At 34.1% G+C, this 18,448-nt stretch overlaps 3 protein-coding genes and 4 non-coding genes across 9 annotated transcripts; 6 read left to right on the forward strand and 1 right to left on the reverse strand.

Moving 5' to 3' along the window:
* The first annotated feature begins 371 nt into the window (after positions 1-371).
* Positions 372-5,450, forward strand: LOC18028724 (baruol synthase). The gene is given in 15 exon segments (XM_024149407.1): positions 372-575; positions 728-913; positions 1,021-1,110; positions 1,183-1,335; positions 1,338-1,391; positions 1,519-1,603; positions 1,723-1,889; positions 2,695-2,886; positions 3,019-3,132; positions 3,224-3,475; positions 3,554-3,652; positions 4,391-4,447; positions 4,510-4,556; positions 4,656-5,142; positions 5,273-5,450. Coding segments are annotated over 15 exon segments (2,283 nt in total). The 3' UTR covers positions 5,369-5,450.
* Positions 5,451-8,171: 2,721 nt separating this feature from the next.
* LOC18028725 (UDP-glycosyltransferase 71B5) lies at positions 8,172-10,066 on the reverse strand. Of its 3 annotated transcripts, none has more exons than XM_024150109.1 (2): positions 9,299-10,066; positions 8,642-8,735 (listed from the first exon to the last, which is right to left on the reverse strand). In XM_024150109.1, the coding sequence occupies exons 1-2, from the start codon at positions 9,874-9,876 to the stop codon at positions 8,642-8,644; spliced, it is 672 nt and encodes a 223-aa protein (XP_024005877.1). In that variant the 5' UTR covers positions 9,877-10,066. The 3 variants fall into 3 exon arrangements, with proteins under 3 accessions (XP_006414549.1, XP_024005877.1, XP_024005876.1); XM_024150108.1 differs by having other exon boundaries at positions 8,642-8,706; positions 9,252-10,062; XM_006414486.2 differs by having other exon boundaries at positions 8,172-10,043.
* Positions 10,067-10,198: 132 nt separating this feature from the next.
* On the forward strand, positions 10,199-10,299 carry LOC112082596. Its single transcript, XR_002897261.1, has one exon. It is a non-coding gene; the product is annotated as a small nucleolar RNA Z157/R69/R10 (small nucleolar RNA).
* Positions 10,300-10,401: 102 nt separating this feature from the next.
* LOC112082598 lies at positions 10,402-10,491 on the forward strand. The gene has a single exon (XR_002897264.1). It is a non-coding gene; the product is annotated as a small nucleolar RNA R11/Z151 (small nucleolar RNA).
* Positions 10,492-10,537: 46 nt separating this feature from the next.
* LOC112082599 lies at positions 10,538-10,656 on the forward strand. The gene has a single exon (XR_002897265.1). It is a non-coding gene; the product is annotated as a small nucleolar RNA Z152/R70/R12 (small nucleolar RNA).
* Positions 10,657-10,730: 74 nt separating this feature from the next.
* Positions 10,731-10,861, forward strand: LOC112082611. Its single transcript, XR_002897277.1, has one exon. It is a non-coding gene; the product is annotated as a small nucleolar RNA snoR80 (small nucleolar RNA).
* A 1,396-nt stretch (positions 10,862-12,257) lies between these two features.
* On the forward strand, positions 12,258-13,572 carry LOC18028726 (putative zinc finger protein CONSTANS-LIKE 11). Its single transcript, XM_024149047.1, has 4 exons — positions 12,258-12,749; positions 12,841-12,978; positions 13,072-13,313; positions 13,473-13,572. The coding sequence occupies exons 1-4, from the start codon at positions 12,258-12,260 to the stop codon at positions 13,570-13,572; spliced, it is 972 nt and encodes a 323-aa protein (XP_024004815.1).
* Positions 13,573-18,448: the final 4,876 nt, after the last annotated feature.

The raw sequence follows: 18,448 nt of genomic DNA on the forward strand, positions 1-18,448 counted from the left end.
GGGTCACGTGTCCCTTACTAATTTTTATTTTTTTTAAATAATTTAGGTATATTTAATTATAATATTTTAAATTTAGTGCTAAAAAGAAAAAGTTGCCCCCAACTAATTTTTTTTGTTTTCTATTTATAAAATTATACCCCCAACTAAATTTGTTTTTAGATCCGCCACTGTATAAGAGTATATGATTGATCAATATCTTTTAAATGATTTAGTAATATAGAGGTTAGTGTACATGATTCCCCACATTTATGGTCTGTTTCTCATCTATAATTCTATATATAGGGGAGAGAGATATAGAGAGTGTTATGTATATGTATATATGTGTATAACGTGGTCTTTCGTTCCGTATAAATTTGGACGATTGATACAAAATGTGGAGACTAAAAATTGGAGCCAAAGCCGGAGATGATACTCACTTGTTCTCCACGAACAACTACGTTGGGAGGCAGATTTGGGAGTTTGATGCCAACGCAGGCTCTCCAGAGGAACTTGCCGAGGTCCAGGAGGCTCGTCGGAATTTCTCAGACAACAGATCACGTTTCAAGACCAGTGCCGATCTAATATGGCGGATGCAGGTGAACATTTCTGATGTGTGATCTATTGCTAAGCATTTTAACCCCCCCCCCCAAAAAAAAACATATTAAAATACAGTTCTGCGGACATAACAGTTTCTACCACTGAAAATAATTCTGTTTTTTTTTTTGTTCTGGTTCTGTGGACATAATAGTTTCTTAGAGAGAAGAAATTTGAGCAGAAGATTCCACGAGTGAAAGTAGAAGATGCAGAGAAAATAACGTATGATGATGCAAAGACGGCATTGAGAAGAGGGTTACTCTATTTCACGGCCTTGCAGGCTGAAGATGGACACTGGCCAGCTGAAAACTCTGGTTCCATTTTCTTCAATGCCCCTTTTGTGAGATACTTATTTACACACAATAAAATATATTTACAGAGTAAATTTCGAAATATTTAATAATATAACGATTTACAAAAAAAAAAAAAAAAAATCATGCTGCGTAGGTTATATGCTTGTACATCACTGGACATCTAGAAAAAATCTTCACTCTCGAGCATCTTACTGAGTTGCTACGTTACATGTACAACCATCAGGTATTGCTATGACATATGATATGCATATATATATATGTACAGAGATATATACTAAGCAAAATTGGTTTGTAGAACGAAGACGGTGGTTGGGGATTACACGTAGAAAGCCACAGTAATATGTTCTGCACAGTCATTAACTACATTTGCTTACGAATTTTGGGAGTAGAAGCCAGTCATGATGATCAAGGAAGTGCTTGTGCAAGGGCTCGTAAGTGGATTCTCGACCATGGTGCCATGGTGGTGCTACCTACACGCCCTTGATCGGAAAAGCTTGGCTTTCGGTATTTGGCTACTTTCCTTCAAATTTTATTTTTTCTTGAAGTGTATGATTTGACTACTTTCCTTTTTAAATATATACAAAATATCATCTCTCTTTTCATATTTTGTCATTTTCAATTTGGAAATTAGGTTCTTGGAGTGTATGATTGGTCTGGCTGCAAACCAATACCCCCTGAGTTCTGGTTACTTCCTTCTTCTTTTCCAATTAATGGAGGTTTGAATTTGGACACCTTATAATGTAGACATGTAGTGGTACAGCTGGTTTATTACTTATATGTTTGTTTCCCTTCTTTTAGTATTTATTTTTAAGTACGTGTGTAAGTGCATGTGCAGGAACGCTCTGGATTTATTTAAGGGATATTTTCATGGGGTTGTCATACTTGTATGGTAAAAAGTTTGTTGCTACCCCAACACAGCTCATTCTCGAGCTCCAAGAAGAGCTTTATCCGGAGCCATACTCCCAAATAGATTGGAGGCAAACACGAACCCGATGTGGAAATGTAAGTTATAAAAAATCACATGTGATATATATGAGAAAACAAAGATGTATTCAGGCTCTCTCTGTTTTTGTTCTATTAATATCAATATATGTATACGTATATATATATATATAATGTTAGTCTATCTTCATAGAAACTACAACCATAACTAAAATATACAGAAATTTAGTTTCTCGATATAGTAATAAAGAAACATACCACTGGTCTGTTTTTAAAAGAGAAACTTATATTGCCTTAATTGTGGTATTACTAATGGCCAAATTCAAACATAAGAATAAATAAATATACGAAACTTTACTTTCCCGATGGTTTGTTTATGTGTTTATCACTCATTTCTGTCACATTTTATAAGAGTAGATGTTTTGTAAATTTCTATGTAAAATGTAAAATTTAAATGCATGTATTATTTTACGAAAATTTATATTATACAGTATCTTTCTAAAAGTTTAAATTCTCTTACATTAATCTTACTTAAATAGTTTTTTATAAAGAAAATAAATTTAATCGCACTTTTAGCCAGTATATCTTACAAAAGGAACAGATGGAATATCAGAATTTTTTTTTTTTTAAATTGATTTTTCGGAGTTTTTATTTGTTTGCAAACTAGCTTTTTCTTTGATTAAATTTGCGTCTGTAGTATTTTTTTTTTTTGTTTAAATTAGGGTGCACTTTTTTACTGTTTTCATATTCGTCCACTAATTCTAAAAACTTAGTCATTTCTAAAAAAGAAAGTGTTAGTTTAAATGTTAATTATCAAATAGTTTACCAAATTAAATATTAAAGCAATGTAATGATGATCATGCAGGAAGATCTCTACTACCCACGCTCATTTTTACAAGATTTGTTTTGGAAAGGTGTTCATATATTCTCAGAGGGTATGCTAAATCGATGGCCTTTCAAAAACCTCAAAAGGGAAAGAGCTCTTCGAACCACTATTGACCTCCTTCACTATCATGATGAAGCCAGCAGATACATTACCGGCGGATCTGTGCCAAAAGTAATTCTATCTTGTTCTTGTTTTTTTCCCTTCAATTTTTCTTTTTCGATCTATGATAGAACAATCTAATTTTTTTCGTTGTTCTCCATCTTCTTCTTTATTAATTTTTTTTTTAAAAAAAATCTTTAATAGGCCTTTCATATGCTTGCATGTTGGGTAGAAGACCCAGAGGGTGATTATTTCAAGAAACATCTTGCTCGAGTCCCCGATTTCATATGGATTGGCGAGGATGGCCTGAAAATTCAGGTTGGATCTTCTTGATTCTGACTCAGATCAAAGCTCCAAGCTCTTGTATAACATTAAATAGATGCACTAACACAAGTATAACTCTTTGCAGTCTTTTGGGAGCCAATTGTGGGATACAGCCTTGTCGCTGCATGTTCTGATAGACGGTGTTGATGATGATGTTGATGATGAGTTTAGATCAACACTCCATAAAGGGTATGATTACTTGAAGAAATCTCAGGTTACAGATAACCCTCCCGGCGATCACATAAAAATGTTTCGTCACATTGCAAAAGGTGGATGGACGTTTTCGGACCAAGATCAAGGATGGTCAGTTTCAGATTGTACTGCTGAGAGTTTAGAGGTAACAGTAATACACCGATTAATATTTCTTAGTCATAAAATCTGGAGTCTAAATAGATGTTTTGATCAAATTCTCCAGTGCTGTCTATTCTTCGAGAGCATGCCGTTCAAGTTTATTGACCAGAAAATGGATGTGGATAAACTCTATGATGCCGTTGATTTGCTTCTCTATAAGCAGGTAAATTAATTATGAAAGAGAAATACCCTAAAATAGCAGAAAATTTAAATTTTGTGCCAAATCTACCACACTAAATTTAAAACTCCGAAAATAGCACAGTTAAATTTTCTGCTCATAAAAACGCATGCATCATTTTTGTTACCAAATAATTTCTTATATATAAACCATGATAGTTCAAGAAATATTCTTAATAAAAATTTGATCATCTTAATAAAACAAAACAACTAAGAAAACATTTTTTAGAAACAGAAAGAGCATTATATTAATATTGAATTTGTTAGTTCTTGGGAATAATGAAATCTATTATAAAAACAAAAAGAAATCTGTTAGTTCTTGGGAATAATGAAATCATGATAAATTCATGGTCTTCAGTGTCTACTTACCTAATGCATATTCTTATTAAACTATAGTTAAATTATTTTGACGGTTTTAGGTTAACATATCATTTGTTTCTAGTAACAAAATAATTTTTTTTTTTTTGGGTCAAAGGTCAACCAATAAAACGGTTATGATTAGTAATTTACAAATACTGTACTTTTATATGTAAAATTTTGAAAGAATAAAAGGAGCTATGCAAATCACTCCGGCGACCATACACGATACAACAGAGTGATACATTTCTATTCATTAAATTGATTTAGATTTTCATTTATTAAATTGATTGGAGCTTGATAGAAAAAATAATGTTTCTTTTTTGCTAACATATAAAAGACTTTTGTACAAAATTATTAATTACAGAGCGATAATGGAGGTGAAACAGCATGGCAACCAGCGGATGGGAAAACCTGGTTAGAGGTAAAGATTTTAAAATATTTCTTATACGATGTAAAAATTAAAATGACCTCAACTATATGCAGTGGCTTAGTCCAGTCGAGTTTGTTGAAGACGCGGTCGTCGAGCATGAGTACGATATATATATATAGATTCATCACATTCTCTTCATCGATTTAATAAAAACAAAAGTAAACTGGTTTACACTGTTGGATATCATTTCTGTCTTTAGGTATGTAGAATGTACCGGATCCGCGATTGTAGCGTTGGCTCAGTTCGTGAAACAGCATCCAGAATACAGAAAGGAGGAGGTTGAAAGGTTTATAACAAAAGGCGTGAAATACATTGAGGACTTGCAAATGGTGGATGGTTCATGGTATGGAAACTGGGGGGTGTGCTTCATCTATGGGACATTCTTTGCGATAAGAGGTCTTGTGGCTGCAGGCAAGACGTACAATAACTGTGAGGCAATTCGTAGAGCGGTTTGTTTCCTTTTGGACAAGCAGAACTCAGAGGGCGGCTGGGGAGAGAGCTATCTTTCTTGTCCAAGCAAGATATATACTCCTTTGGGGGGAAACATAACAAACGTGGTGAATACAGGACAAGCACTTATGGTTCTAATCATGGGTGATCAACTGGAGAGAGATCCTTTGCCGGTTCATCGAGCCGCCAAAGTGTTGATCAATTCACAGTTGGATAACGGCGATTTTCCACAACAGGTAATTATAATCACCATCTCTTTTTCATTCACTCCATATATCATGTGCACAAAATAATAGGATTGCTATATAACTAAAACCTTTAAATTTTGCTTTCGCAAATTCGCCAGAAATAATGGGAGTGTCCAAGATGAATGTAATGCTACATTATCCAACCTATAGGAACATTTACTCTCTTTGGGCCCTCACACTTTACACGCAGGCTCTGCGGCGGCTCCTACACTGACAACTTCATATTTCAGTCTTATATTCATGAAACACTTCTAAAATTAATCCTAATAATTTACTGCAAGAACACAGCTATGGAATTAATGGTTGAGCCATTCCACCTTTTGTCCTTCTCCAGTTTTGGCAACAAACAATATGTGCAACATGGAACACAAGTAGCCATGGCAAAAAGATATACTCACATCAAGGAAGTTTAGTAAAAATGCAGCATTAATCTTAGAGTTTTCCTTGATGATGAGATGCTCATGAGAATCAAATGTATTTGATGGAAAAATAAAGTCAACTTCAGGTTTAAACGAGTTTGTCACAAAATCATCTCCTCAATCATGTAAAACACAATATCCTCCTTCCTAGAATCCACTTCAACCTTAGGGTTCTCTATCTCATCCAAGATCTTATCTACATCAAGCACATCCCCTAGGCGAGATTTTTCAAGAATAGATCTAGATTCCTTGGGCATTGAAAGCTCAAACTCGAAATCATTAACATTCAAAGCACATAGATAATTAATATCAAAACACACTTCATGATTTCATGATAATCTCTAGCAAGCTTTTCTACTCTTAAGGTATTTAGTCTTTGAGACTCACATTATATCATAGCATTCATCAATGAGCATGGGAGTATGTGAACGAGAACCTACATCTTCAATGCAAGGCAAGTGACTATCCTCAGAATCATAAATTTCAAAGGTTGAGTCAAAAATACCTTCTAGTTGGTATGGTGGAATCCATAAAATTACCTCTTCAAATACACGAGCTACCATTATCTTCAAGGCAAATGACATTGTGAGCTCCCTTCCTTTAAGTGCTGCCTGGTGTGAGATAAGGTAAAATCGGATCATAGCTGCTAGGCTACTTCTTTTCACTGTTCAATTTTCTTCATGAAGTTCATCCAACTTCACCTTTTGTTCCGGTGTGAGTACACTTTCATAAAATGGTGGTGGCTCCACATATGGCTCATATTGATCAAATATGGTATACTCTTCTTGTGGCCAATCATTATAGTCCATGGCTACACCCTATAAAAAATAAAAATAAAAACAGATAGTACAAGTTAGTATCTTAGACTGAGCAACGAAAGCCAAACTTCTGACATCTCTGCGTGGTTTTCCATCTCCATATGCTCGTTTTACCCAAAACATCTCACTCCTAAATTGACTTAATTCCTGAAAAGACTCGATAAGACTCTAAAGCAAACATTGACTCAAAACCATAGAATTGGTGGTTAGAAACCAGTAAAAACACAGTTTTATCAACATGTAATCCTTTTAGAAGCCTAATCAGATCGGATAAAAACACAGTTTATCAACATGTAATCATTTTAGAAGCCTAATCAGATCGGTCTAGGAGCTTCTGAGTTTCTTTCAAGATAAATCTTCTTTTAGTATGTGCAAGTAGAGCTATCGAACAAGAGATTCCAACTTTAAAATGAAAAATTTCCTAAGAAATTCTAAGTAGATGTATGAATTAGAGTCTAAATAAATTTTAATCATATCAAACATATTCTTAATAAAAAATCTTGAACATGGCCTATAATGGTAATTTTAGTCACCCTTACATTGGGTATTACTATTAATTGTTGTTGTCTTTGAGCTCATTATGTTTCAAGATTCAGTCAGGGGTATTGTTGATTCGAAAATTCACTTTACTAAATGCCAAAGAAATACATTATATGTTAACAGAGAATATATTTGCATGAAGCTAATGTAGTCAACAGCTTGGTCGACATTAAATGCCTCATTCGTTCTCTCCTGATTCCTTCCATCGACAAAGATGTGAACCCACTTATAGAACCCTTGTTATGTAATTAAATTGTAGAAAGATCTGAGAATCAGACAAGCAGTGTTAGCTCTTCAGGAAGCAGCTGAATATTTTGTATAAAAATTCTATTTTATATATAGAAAGTTTATTTTTTAGTGTATATAGAACATTGTCGTGATTAGCTAAGTTATCACATCATTGAAAAAAATTATAGAATGATATATTGGTATATTGTAAATGATGATTTAATATATGGATGAACAAAATGTTCAAAACTTATGTACTATTTTTTTTTCTTTGTATGGAAAATCTATATATGGACTTGCAATTTTGCTAATTTTTATTTGCTAATTTTTATATATGTATATATATAACGTCTATTGTCTTAAGAAAAATTATTTAGTGACTAACTTCATCTTCAGTACCACCAAAAATCAGTTTATTTGTTTAATGGTGAGCTATTTCTCAAACGACTCAAGAAGCTCCAAATAAATGGATTCTCAGCTTTATTGTCGAGTAAACAACAGATTTTAGATTCTCGGCAATAAAACATTCAAAAGGTATATTCATATATTTTGCTAAATTTCTCATAAAAAAATAGACTTGTTAATGATAAAAATAGTTTTCTTATATTATTGGTGATACTATTCACGTATGAAAAAAATTGTGTTATTTTTAAAAAATCAAATCATGTTAGACGTAAAAAATAAATCAGTATTTTTGTGTAAATATACAAAGTTGAATTAATTAATAGGATGATTCTAAAATAAAATATAAAATTTATGGGGTAACAAGATGCGTTATAGATAAATTATCTATATGTATGTTAGAGAGAACAAAATCGTCCAAAAAATTTGTCAATTATTATTTGCTTAATTTTGATATATCGATAGTTATATTTTCACACTTTATTGAAATTTGGTTTTTCACCTAATTATCCATATATGTTATAGGAAACCAAACTTGATGATGAATCTATTGCCAAAATATATATATATATATATAATAATATATAAACACATACTTTTGAGCATGATATACGTTTAACTCTTAAAAGGTTCTCCTATAAATATCTTAAGACACCTTTGCATATACAAAACTAAACCTTTTTATGGGACAAATTGAAGAAAATGTGACAACAATTCAAAATAACCACGTTGGCCGGAAAAATACACCCAAACAGAAAAAAAATAAAATAAAACATAACCACTTTGGAACTAAAAGCCATCATATCTCGAATTCAACGTGAAAGTCTCCATTTCCCTTTCACTTTCCTCCACATATTCGCACCATCCAATTTTTAAGCCACAACATTCTCTATCACGTCTTGAATAAACTTTCGCAAAGCCGCCTTCGAAGATCCACCGTCCATTAACGCCACGTGGCACTTCTCAGACATCTCCTTCACTCTAGTCCTAACGTCACTCTCCTTCTCCATCACAATCCTTATCGCTCTCTCTACATCAGCCGCCGTAACCGTCTCCATCTCTCCGGCCAACAAATCTCCCCTAAAGAACCTCTTTATCTCCACCGCCAATCCCAGCTCCTCCACAATCTGGAACGCATTCACCTTCTGCTCGGCGTACAACGGCCACGTCACCATCGGAACGCCGAACCACAAGCTCTCAAGCATCGAGTTCCATCCACAGTGAGTGACGAATCCTCCGATCGCCGGTTTTGCTAGCACCGCCACTTGTGGAGCCCATCCGATTATCTTCCCTCTCTCCGAAGTCCGGTCCAAAAACCCTTCCGGTAACACTTCCTCGAGATTCGTGTAATCTCCGGGAGGCTCCTTCAATATATCCGGCGATGCGCGACGGAGAGACCAGACAAACCGGTGTCCACTTCGATCAAGCGCGGTGGCGATTTCTCTCGTTTGCTCCTCGTTGAAACCTCCCATGCTCCCAAAACAGAGGAACAAAACCGATTTCTCTGGTTGCTCGTCGAGCCACGACAGAATCTCCAATCGTTTCTCGTCAGTGGAATCGTTAGTTCCGTTTTCCAGATGCAACACTGGTCCTACAGGATAAGCTTGAGGAAGATGACCATCACCACCACCACTGGAGAAAAGTCTCAGAGCGTGAGGTTCCAGCTCAGCAACTGTATTGACCAAAATACCCTTCATTTTCCTGAAGTTTCTTGCTTGGTCCAAGAAGAAAGGTAGCCACTGCTTCGAGGCGAAGATATAGGGAAGACATTTCACAGGATAAGGACGAGTCAAACACGGAAACTCCAACTCGCTCACTGAGTCATCCAGCTCGCTGACGTCATACTTTTCTTCGTCCAACATGGACTGGAGATGGAGCGTGATCCCAAGAAACGTAGCGTTCGATGTGTACACCATGTAACTCGGGACTCCGAACTCGTTAGCTAGATCCACCATCGAGGTGCAGAACATGTCCACAACGAATCCGGCGAGGCGCGACGACGGCGAGCCGTCCAAGAGTTTCGCCACCGCCTCTCTCACTTGCGGGATTTGATTCTTGATGTAGAATTGAGCCGGTAGTGAATCTCCGGTTTGTTTTTCAGCGACGGAGATGGTGATGTACCGGAGGCGGTCTCGAGCCGCCGTGAAGAGGGATGCGATAGAGTCGCTGCCGGCGTCTTTACCGGAAGAGTGAGGAATGATGATTATGGTGATTGAAAGGAGATCGTTGCTGTTGACGAGTTGCTTTGCTAACTCGACTGTTGACCGGAGATGACCAATTCCCGGCGACGGTATGAACACGAGCTCAAACGCCATCGTTCTTTCCCTTTTTAGTGTTTATGGATTGGTGTAGCCAGAAATGGAAAAGATATGTTTTAATATTGTAATCAAAGTAGTTTATTGGGTCACGTAAGTCTGGCCCATGTAGTTTTGATTGGGCCAAAAAAGCCTAAAATAAATCGCAGCCGCCAAGGAAACCCTAATTATGTCAGATGAGTTTCTGTGTATTTATACGTTTTTTTCATCTTCTCCATACCAAATCGTAGGATATTTCTCTCTTTTATTGTGTATGTGCGATTAATTTGGCGATTTTAGGGTTTTGTGTAAAGAGATTTTGAGTTTTTTTTGGGATGTGGAAGGGTTTATGGTGATGATACAATTACGTTGTGGACTAGAGTTTCAGATCTGGGCACTTCACCCAGAAGTTGAAGAGTAACCCTTGGCTGTCTGAGTATTCCCTTTCACACTCATTATATATAATCTTTCGATTGATTTGAAAATCAACTTTTTCTTGTTTGCATTGATGTTTGTTTTCTTGTTTTTGGCTTAGATTGGTTATATAAGCTTATGATGACAAAAACAATTATCTTAGCGGATTTCAGTGAGGTTTTAATGATCAATGATCTGATTTTGTTACACACACTGAAGCTTTATTACCAAAGTTTGTGTTTTTGTTTAGTTATTATATGATTTTTTTGATGCGATGATGAGATAAAAACACGAAGAGTGTAAGAAGAGCAGTGGACAATAAACAATTTCGTTTGTTTATTGCCGTGAGCTTTCCTAATTTAACGACTTCTCCTTCCACTGAGCATTTGGTAATTTATTTTTTTCTAAATCCAATATGAATTGTGAGTGAGTCTGTTTGTGTTTTTTATCTGGCGTCCATTACCAATATTGAGAGATAAACACAATTCTTTTAGGTATAATGGCTTGTGACGCAATATTAGTTAATTGTGGTATATCCTGATCATCTTGCTTTCATATCTGCCTTTTGATCCTGGAAATGCCTCGCACATTATTACAAAATCAGTGATTCATTAATTATCTCTCGGTGTAATTCTCGTTTGCCTCTGTGTTTGAGTTATCCCATTTAACATCATCATCCCTTATAGATTTTTGTAATTCCTTCCACCATTGCAGTACTGGCAACAACTATACTTCGATGGAAGTTATTGCAAGAGTTTAAAAAGAATGATGCTCTTAAGGTAGTGATCAAGGGCCTTGAGATTGATGTGTGTTAAAAAGGATGATGCTCTTAAGGTAGTGATCAAAGGGCTTGAGAATGATGTGAGTTTAGAAAGGATGATGCTCTTAGGTATAAAAGGGCTTGAGAACGATGTGAAGCCATTCATCGATTTCAGAGATTGATCGAACTCTGATGTAAGAGTTAAAAGAGGCGAATTTTTTAAGGCCAGATGATATTTTGACGGACGAGTTGACAATTCTTAGAGCTCCAAAGTCAGAATCTTTCAATTGGTTGATGGTTTGTATGAGTTGTATGTCTATGTTATAATCTTTAGAAGATAACTCCGTGAAACATGTAAAAAAGCATTAATGAAATTCATTTCGAATAACAACTTGTTGACCCTTTTGGTCATTTTTTATCCTATTTATGAAGCTAAGATAATTTGAACATACAATTAAGGAAGTAGAAACCATAAAGATTCTTTAATGAAACAAAATTTATCTAATGGTTTGATGTAGAAGTCAAAACTGCACCAAAGTTGTCTATCTTATATTATCCGTTTGAATTCTTTGCAATGAACTACAAAAGTTTCTAGAAGGTAGGAGAAATTAAACAATAATTATGAAGTATTTATATATAAAGAAACATAGATACTTTTGATAAAATGAATTATATTAGTTGCCTGATTGTGCTGAATCTTGTTAGTTGCATGACTAAATTCTCAACTATTTAGTGATGAATGTGTTTCTGAATTTGTTGGGAAAAATACTGATTACTCTTATTTGTCCTAATTTGCTTCGAACTAGTCTTATTTGTAGGATGTTTTGAATAACAAAGATATTAGTTTCTTCAAAAAAGAAAACGTGGTTTAATGAATTTCTAGACACAAAACATCCGCACGTTTTAATAGATATCTAGAAATTTCTTGCGAGCCACACAAGTGAACTAAAGAATCCAACTAAAACTCCGAACTATAGGGTCAACCACATCAGGACAAACAAAGATCTAACTAACAATGAATCACACATGCACACGTGACTGAAATCCACGTAGCAAAACCCCACGTGGACCTCGTATGCAGAATAAAAACAGAGCAAAGCCTTTTCTTTTACTCAGACCCATACCGTTGAACCCTAACACAGAAACACGTTTCTTGTTGTGATCTGTATCAGTCATATTGTTTTTTTTTTAATCCATTTTTCCTTTGGAGCTTTGTCTTCAAAGAAAAATGGAAGCTCGTTGTGATTATTGTGGAACAGAACATGCATTGGTCTACTGCAAATCCGATTCGGCTAAACTCTGCTTAAACTGTGACGTTTATGTACACTCGGCGAATCCTCTGTCCTTGAGACACACGCGATCCTTGATCTGTGAGAAATGCCTCTCGCAACCCGCTTTGGTTAATTGTCTGGATGAGAAGGTTTCTCTCTGCCAAGGATGTCACTGGACCGCAAGTAATTGCTCCGGTTTAGGACACAGGATTCAAGACCTGAAACTTTACTCTGGTTGTCCTTCTCCAGTAGATTATGCCAAGATTTGGTATTCGATTTTAGACCATTCTTTCTCGGATTCGGTTTCTCCATTTAATGATTGCACCAAAATGAAGGAGTTAAAAGATTGGGATGGTTTATTGACTTCCACGGTTACACAAACTAAGAATCTAAAGGACCATTCTTCTTTCTTTTCCAAGGAATATAATCTTCCTAATATGATAGAGGAGGTAACGTGTTGCATAAGTAATATGTTGAAATGTTTAGTCTTGAAGAAGAACATATCATTACAAAAAGTTTCCATTGTATGTGCAGGAGCAGGAGTGTTCTGGTTTGGATCTATGCGAAGGGATTGATTTGGATGATTTGCCGTTAAATTTCAACGCAAGCGATGATATTATGGGATGTTCATCACTTGAACATACCAAAAGTTACCAATATGATGAAGATTCTTTCGAGGTCTCTCTCTTTAGCCTTTGATTTCAAATCATTTCTCTTAATCAATTCTGATTAAACATTGTTTCTAAAAAGTTAATTCAAATTCTACCTCAGGAAGAGAAGAGCATTGACCTTTCTTCTCTGCTGCGTCCTGCTTTATCCGAGAATGTTGTTCCGAGTTTGTCACTTCCGATGTCCAACATCACAGGAGAAAGCAGCGCAACTGATTACCAAGATTGTGGGATTTCGTCAGGGTTTCTGATAGGAAATTCGCCATGGGAGTCTAATATTGAAGTTAGTCCAAAATCAAGGGACGAGGCGAAAAAGAGATACAAGCAAAAGAAATCAAAGCGCATGTAAGTTTAGAATTCGTTGCAAGAAACGAAGTCAATGTCTTGCTTTTGCAGAACAGAGTTCTTCAGAAACAGAGTCAAGTTCATGCTTTTGAAACAGAACTTCTTAACGATCAGTTTTTGATGTTTTGGTGGTTGTTTTTGGTGTCTTTTATCTTTTAGGTTTGGGAAGCAAATACGATACGCATCACGTAAAGCCAGAGCTGATACGAGAAAACGGGTTAAAGGAAGATTTGTGAAATCGGGAGAAACTTTTGAGTAATGAATTAGCGAGTCTTATCTTCGAGGAGGTTTTGATTAAAGTCAAATCTTACCACGAGACTAACAGGTTCTTGTGGGAGAAGTAACAAATTCAATCTACAAAATCAAATCTCAAGACCTTAAAAGCGCCGCAAATAGTGATGTAAATTTAGATAGAAAATCCCAAAAATTTGCCTTTGGTTAAGCATAACATACCATTTTTTTTTGTATTTGTTAAGCATAATACATCAATTACTAACTAATTTATCATTCTTTCCTAAGTTTTAACATATAATAAACTCTAACAAGATTTGATCTTAATTACGAGAAGAAAAAGGAAACAAAGAAAAACTAGAGAACACACAAAGGGAACTTTGTGATATTCTTCACACTTCGTGCTGTCGTCCTTAACTCCTAACTCCCGTAAAACGACACTGACAAGACAACAACGAGTTAATTTCAGGACGTGCAGACCACGCGACGAATATGTCTCCGAGCAAGAAAATTTGCAGAGTTAACCTCATCGATCACATTTCCTACCGAGGAAAACCGCGTCTGCCTTGCAATACACGGCGGCTTGTTCGCTGCAGATTTGATTTGAGTTAAGAGTGATTTTTGTTCAAAGCAAAATATTAACCTATTAATTTAACGTAATTGCCCCTAAAGGACAAATTTGTCTATAATTAATTTCTTTTTCTCCACCGGACATCTCTCCATATGTAGGATGCACAATTTGACTGGTATGACACTTTAGTTCACATCGCCTTCCACAATAAATCATTATTATATATATATATATATTCTTTTGTGATTTATAGAAAAACATGTAATATCAAACACATCTATTATATAAAGAGTGGGTTGTATCTCACAATAACACCCTTCTTTTGACATATCAACTTGACACATCATTTCTTAAAAAAAAATAAAATATAAAACAATATTAATTTCTTTTTCACGATTAATCATAAAATTAGTTAGTGTATCAATTTTTTAATTTAATGGAATCTTTTAATCTTTTAATTTTTCTAGATCGTCTTCTAGACTTCTTTTCTAAAAACATCTACATCCTTCATACCCTATGGGATTCTTAAACTTCTTTTAATAATAAATTTTGTGTTAAGTGAGACCCATTTTTTGGCCCAAATTTTTAATTCTTCCCCCAAACCAATATAAATTCGACACCTGTTTTACAAACTCTTAAGGATCGGTCTTTATATTAGGATTTTAAGAGCATGTTCAACACTGAAAACCCAAATGGCTTTCTAAACTATTTTTTCAATATTAAATTGGGTTTAGAGACCTTAGATAAAAATATGCATATTTTTTGTATGTTCAATGGTAAATCCATATAAGAGATCTATAGGGGTTTTTAAGAAAAAAAAGCTCCAAAATAAAAACTAAATTTTTTTTTTTGTTAACATAGACATCTGCAAGCGCAGCAAGCTTCTTTGCAAATTCAGGGTCGTTTTTCTCTTCTTCCTTGTAGAACCTCGCATTCTCCAACAGAAGATCTTCAGGTAGTCTTGCAATCAATTTCTTGACTTTCTCACCAACGTAGTCATTTGCCATCACAACCTATTAACACAATACAGCAAGTCACGAACATTGTTAGTTGAAGATTATTGAAGGCTGATGTTCATAAAACTTGCACGCATAGAGGAACATGAAGCACAAACCTCAACACTAAGAAGCTCTGACACTCACAACACAAGAGGCTTTAGGCTGAATTTAGGGGTAACATCTTTGGCGGTCCTGAAACATAAATTGAGATCAGAGACATCCAACAGTTACTAAAATTGAAATAAAATATTTCCAATAACTCCAATCCAATAACTGAATGTTGATGTGAAAAACGATATTGCAACATATGCAGATGAAGCCTGAATCCTAAATTACAAGGAGAGTGACCCAACTTATACAGATGACTCACACAAAGCATAAATTATCATATAAGAAAGCAAAGACACCTGACTATATAGCCGATCAAATAACGAAGGAAGCTGGCGGCAGGAACCGATTCGGCGGCAGGAACCGTAATATTTTTTTTCGACAAAGACGACGATGCTTCTCCGAATTCACACCTCTCATCGTAATCTCGAATAGTTTCTTCGTTTGTCTCTGCAAAAATCTAGGAGAAACAGATTCGGAAATTAGAATTAATTTCAACGAAATCAAATAAGAATCAATCGTTCTCTGAGTGGTTTTTATGGCGTTCTACAGAGAAAACCAAGAAGAGAGAAAGAAAATTTTATGGGGGAAAAAGAAAGAAAAAAAATAGAGAAAATTTTTCTCTCCCAAATTTTTTCTCCTCTAAAAACGAGACACGTGGAGCTTAAGAGACGTCTCTTAAAGTTATTATTTAAGAAACGTTTTTTTGCCAATTTTTTTTGTTTTGATTTAATTAATTCACCTAAATACCTAAGAAACCCTGCTAAGAGACTCTGTTGAACGTGTTCTAACAACCGGTTCTTAAGCTTTTTAAGGTTTTTTATTTATTTTTAATAGCATTTTATGGCTAAGAACCCCTTAGAGGATGAGGGATGGAGATGGTCTAAGATTTCTTTCTCTTCCGCATAAGAGTGTAAAATCCAGCGACTATGCCTCCTCGCTTACCATCTTTACTTTAAAGTTCATTCATATCCTTCCTTTCTTCTAAATTAGTCCCCTTTAACATGTTCATGCTTCCTTCAAGAAAAACTAAACATTTAAATCTTGATTATGTATTTTTGAGATTCTAGCCCTCGAGTTGTTGTTCATGTATTAATATGGTCTCTATTCTTCATTCACTTATGTTTCATGGAGCATTGTATTGGTTTAAGCAAATTACATTTATCAAAATAGATCTCAGACGACCTTTGGCAAGGAAACTGACTTCACCAAGACGATGCTTCTTTATAAGGCGTAAGTCTCCTTCTTCTACATTTGTTAAGCCAAAATATTGGAATCAGTTTTGCTTTAGTCTTATTTACCATTCAAACATTTTATTGTGGGCTTCAAGCTGTTTTTTCACCAATCAAACATTATTCTGTACCGCTAATTATATACAAACTGCACTTGTCCCGCAAATATATTTTCCCGCACGTACTGCAGTTGAACCGTACCACACTTTTAAATCGCTCCGTACAGCTAAAAACGCTGTCACCATTTGGAGCCTAAAGCTATGATTGATGACAACTGAAAGTGCGGTTTTAAAAAAAAAATAAACAAACGCAAATATTCACCAATCATACAAGTTTTTATAAATATTTGCGTTTTTCCAAAAGCTATTTGCTGTTTTCAAAGGATAAAAATATTTCTTGGACCGTATTTTTTTGGTTCCTCAGCGTATACCCAATGGTCCAATTGAATTACACCCTGGATAAAGTAAAAGTGTTGATTTCTTTTTTTTTTCAATGTTTAATTTAAAGTTTTTTTTATTAACAAAAAGCTGATATCATTTGGTGAGAGAATGAGTTTTTTACAACACACTCGTTGTTTTTGCCATCGTTTTTTTTTTTTTTAATTCTGTTCTAACTTTTTGTCATCGTTTTTTTTGTCCAACATCAATTTATTGCTCTAAAAAGTGACACATCAATTATATATTCCTCAACATGAATGATACAACATAGTTTCTGATATCAAAAGAGGTATTTTTTTAATAGATTAGTAAAACTAATTTTAATAAAGTAACATATAATATTAAAAATAAGTTATGTACTAAACCATTTATAAATGATTACAATATTTAATACATACAACTTTTTGAAATTTTATATGTCATTCTATAAATTTTTATGATTTTTTCACTATATAATTATACTAATTATTATATATTTTTTATATATTTATCTATAATATATAATCTGCACCGTATTAGTTTTATTCACAATTCAAACTTTTTATTGTGGACCGCAAGCTATTTTTTCACCAATCAAACATTATTATGTACCGCTTGTTATATACAAACCGCACTTGTCCCACAAATATATGGTAATGAATGGTGACTGCGTTATTGCGTTTTTTGAAAATGGTTTTTAAAAACCGCTCATTGTTTACCAATCAACAGTTTTTTACAATAAATAGCATTTAAAAAAAAACCAAATCACAGAATTATCCAATGGATGATAGAGAAATCCGCACTTCAAAAAAAATACTGCTATTATCCTGCGGATTTCTTAAACACCTTATCTATAATTTTGAATTATTTTTAAATCATTTATTATTCCTTTTATATACTTATGTTCATTTCCCTACAGAATCAATCGGTTATATACACAGATACAAAAAAATAGATAAAAGAAAACAAAAAAACAAGAAGTTTTTTTTCCTCTCAGCAAGGTATATTTCAGAATTGTGTTTGTTTTTTAATATGTTAAGGTTTTACATTTTTTTCTATACTAATCAAATATATTTTATTAAAAATTCAGATTAATCTTATTTTATTATTATTGCATATATCAACTAACAATTTGAATCATATTTGCATAACAATAAAATTAGTGTTTATTCTAAATTTGATTAGGTTTAAATATAAAATCATCACATGTTTTAGATTAAAATACAAATTGATATTTTTTTTATTTTTACAATTCACAAACCAAATAGGAATGAATAAAATTCATGTTGGGCTTATAAGATATATATATATATATATAATAACTTATAATTATTTTCTAAAATTTACTAAAATAAATATATCACAGTATAATAGTTTAATAAATTATGGGAGAGTTTCAGATTTAATCTGAATTTTAAAGTCAAACACCAAACTAATTTCTTTTTTTCTCTCTCCAACTTTTGCCATTTTATCACAATTCTATCCTCTCATTCAAGATATTCACGGACAATGTCATTATAAACTCATTATTTCAATTTTTTTTAAATATTGGCTAAAGTCTCCTTGGACCTCCTAAAAC

This window comes from Eutrema salsugineum, unplaced genomic scaffold (genome assembly GCF_000478725.1).
Source record: "Eutrema salsugineum unplaced genomic scaffold, Eutsalg1_0 scaffold_1, whole genome shotgun sequence".
NCBI classification, from domain to species: Eukaryota; Viridiplantae; Streptophyta; class Magnoliopsida; order Brassicales; family Brassicaceae; genus Eutrema; species Eutrema salsugineum.

Bases quoted from the DNA above. Each gene is read 5' to 3' on its own strand.
- LOC18028725 (XM_006414486.2), bottom strand. From the start codon at position 9,876: ATGGCGTTTGAGCTCGTGTTCATACCGTCGCCGGGAATTGGTCATCTC.
- LOC18028726 (XM_024149047.1), top strand. From the start codon at position 12,258: ATGGAAGCTCGTTGTGATTATTGTGGAACAGAACATGCATTGGTCTAC. The intron at 12,750-12,840 runs GTAACGTGTTGC...GTGCAGGAGCAG, and splicing joins TTCCTAATATGATAGAGGAG to GAGTGTTCTGGTTTGGATCT. The intron at 12,979-13,071 runs GTCTCTCTCTTT...ATTCTACCTCAG, and splicing joins ATGATGAAGATTCTTTCGAG to GAAGAGAAGAGCATTGACCT.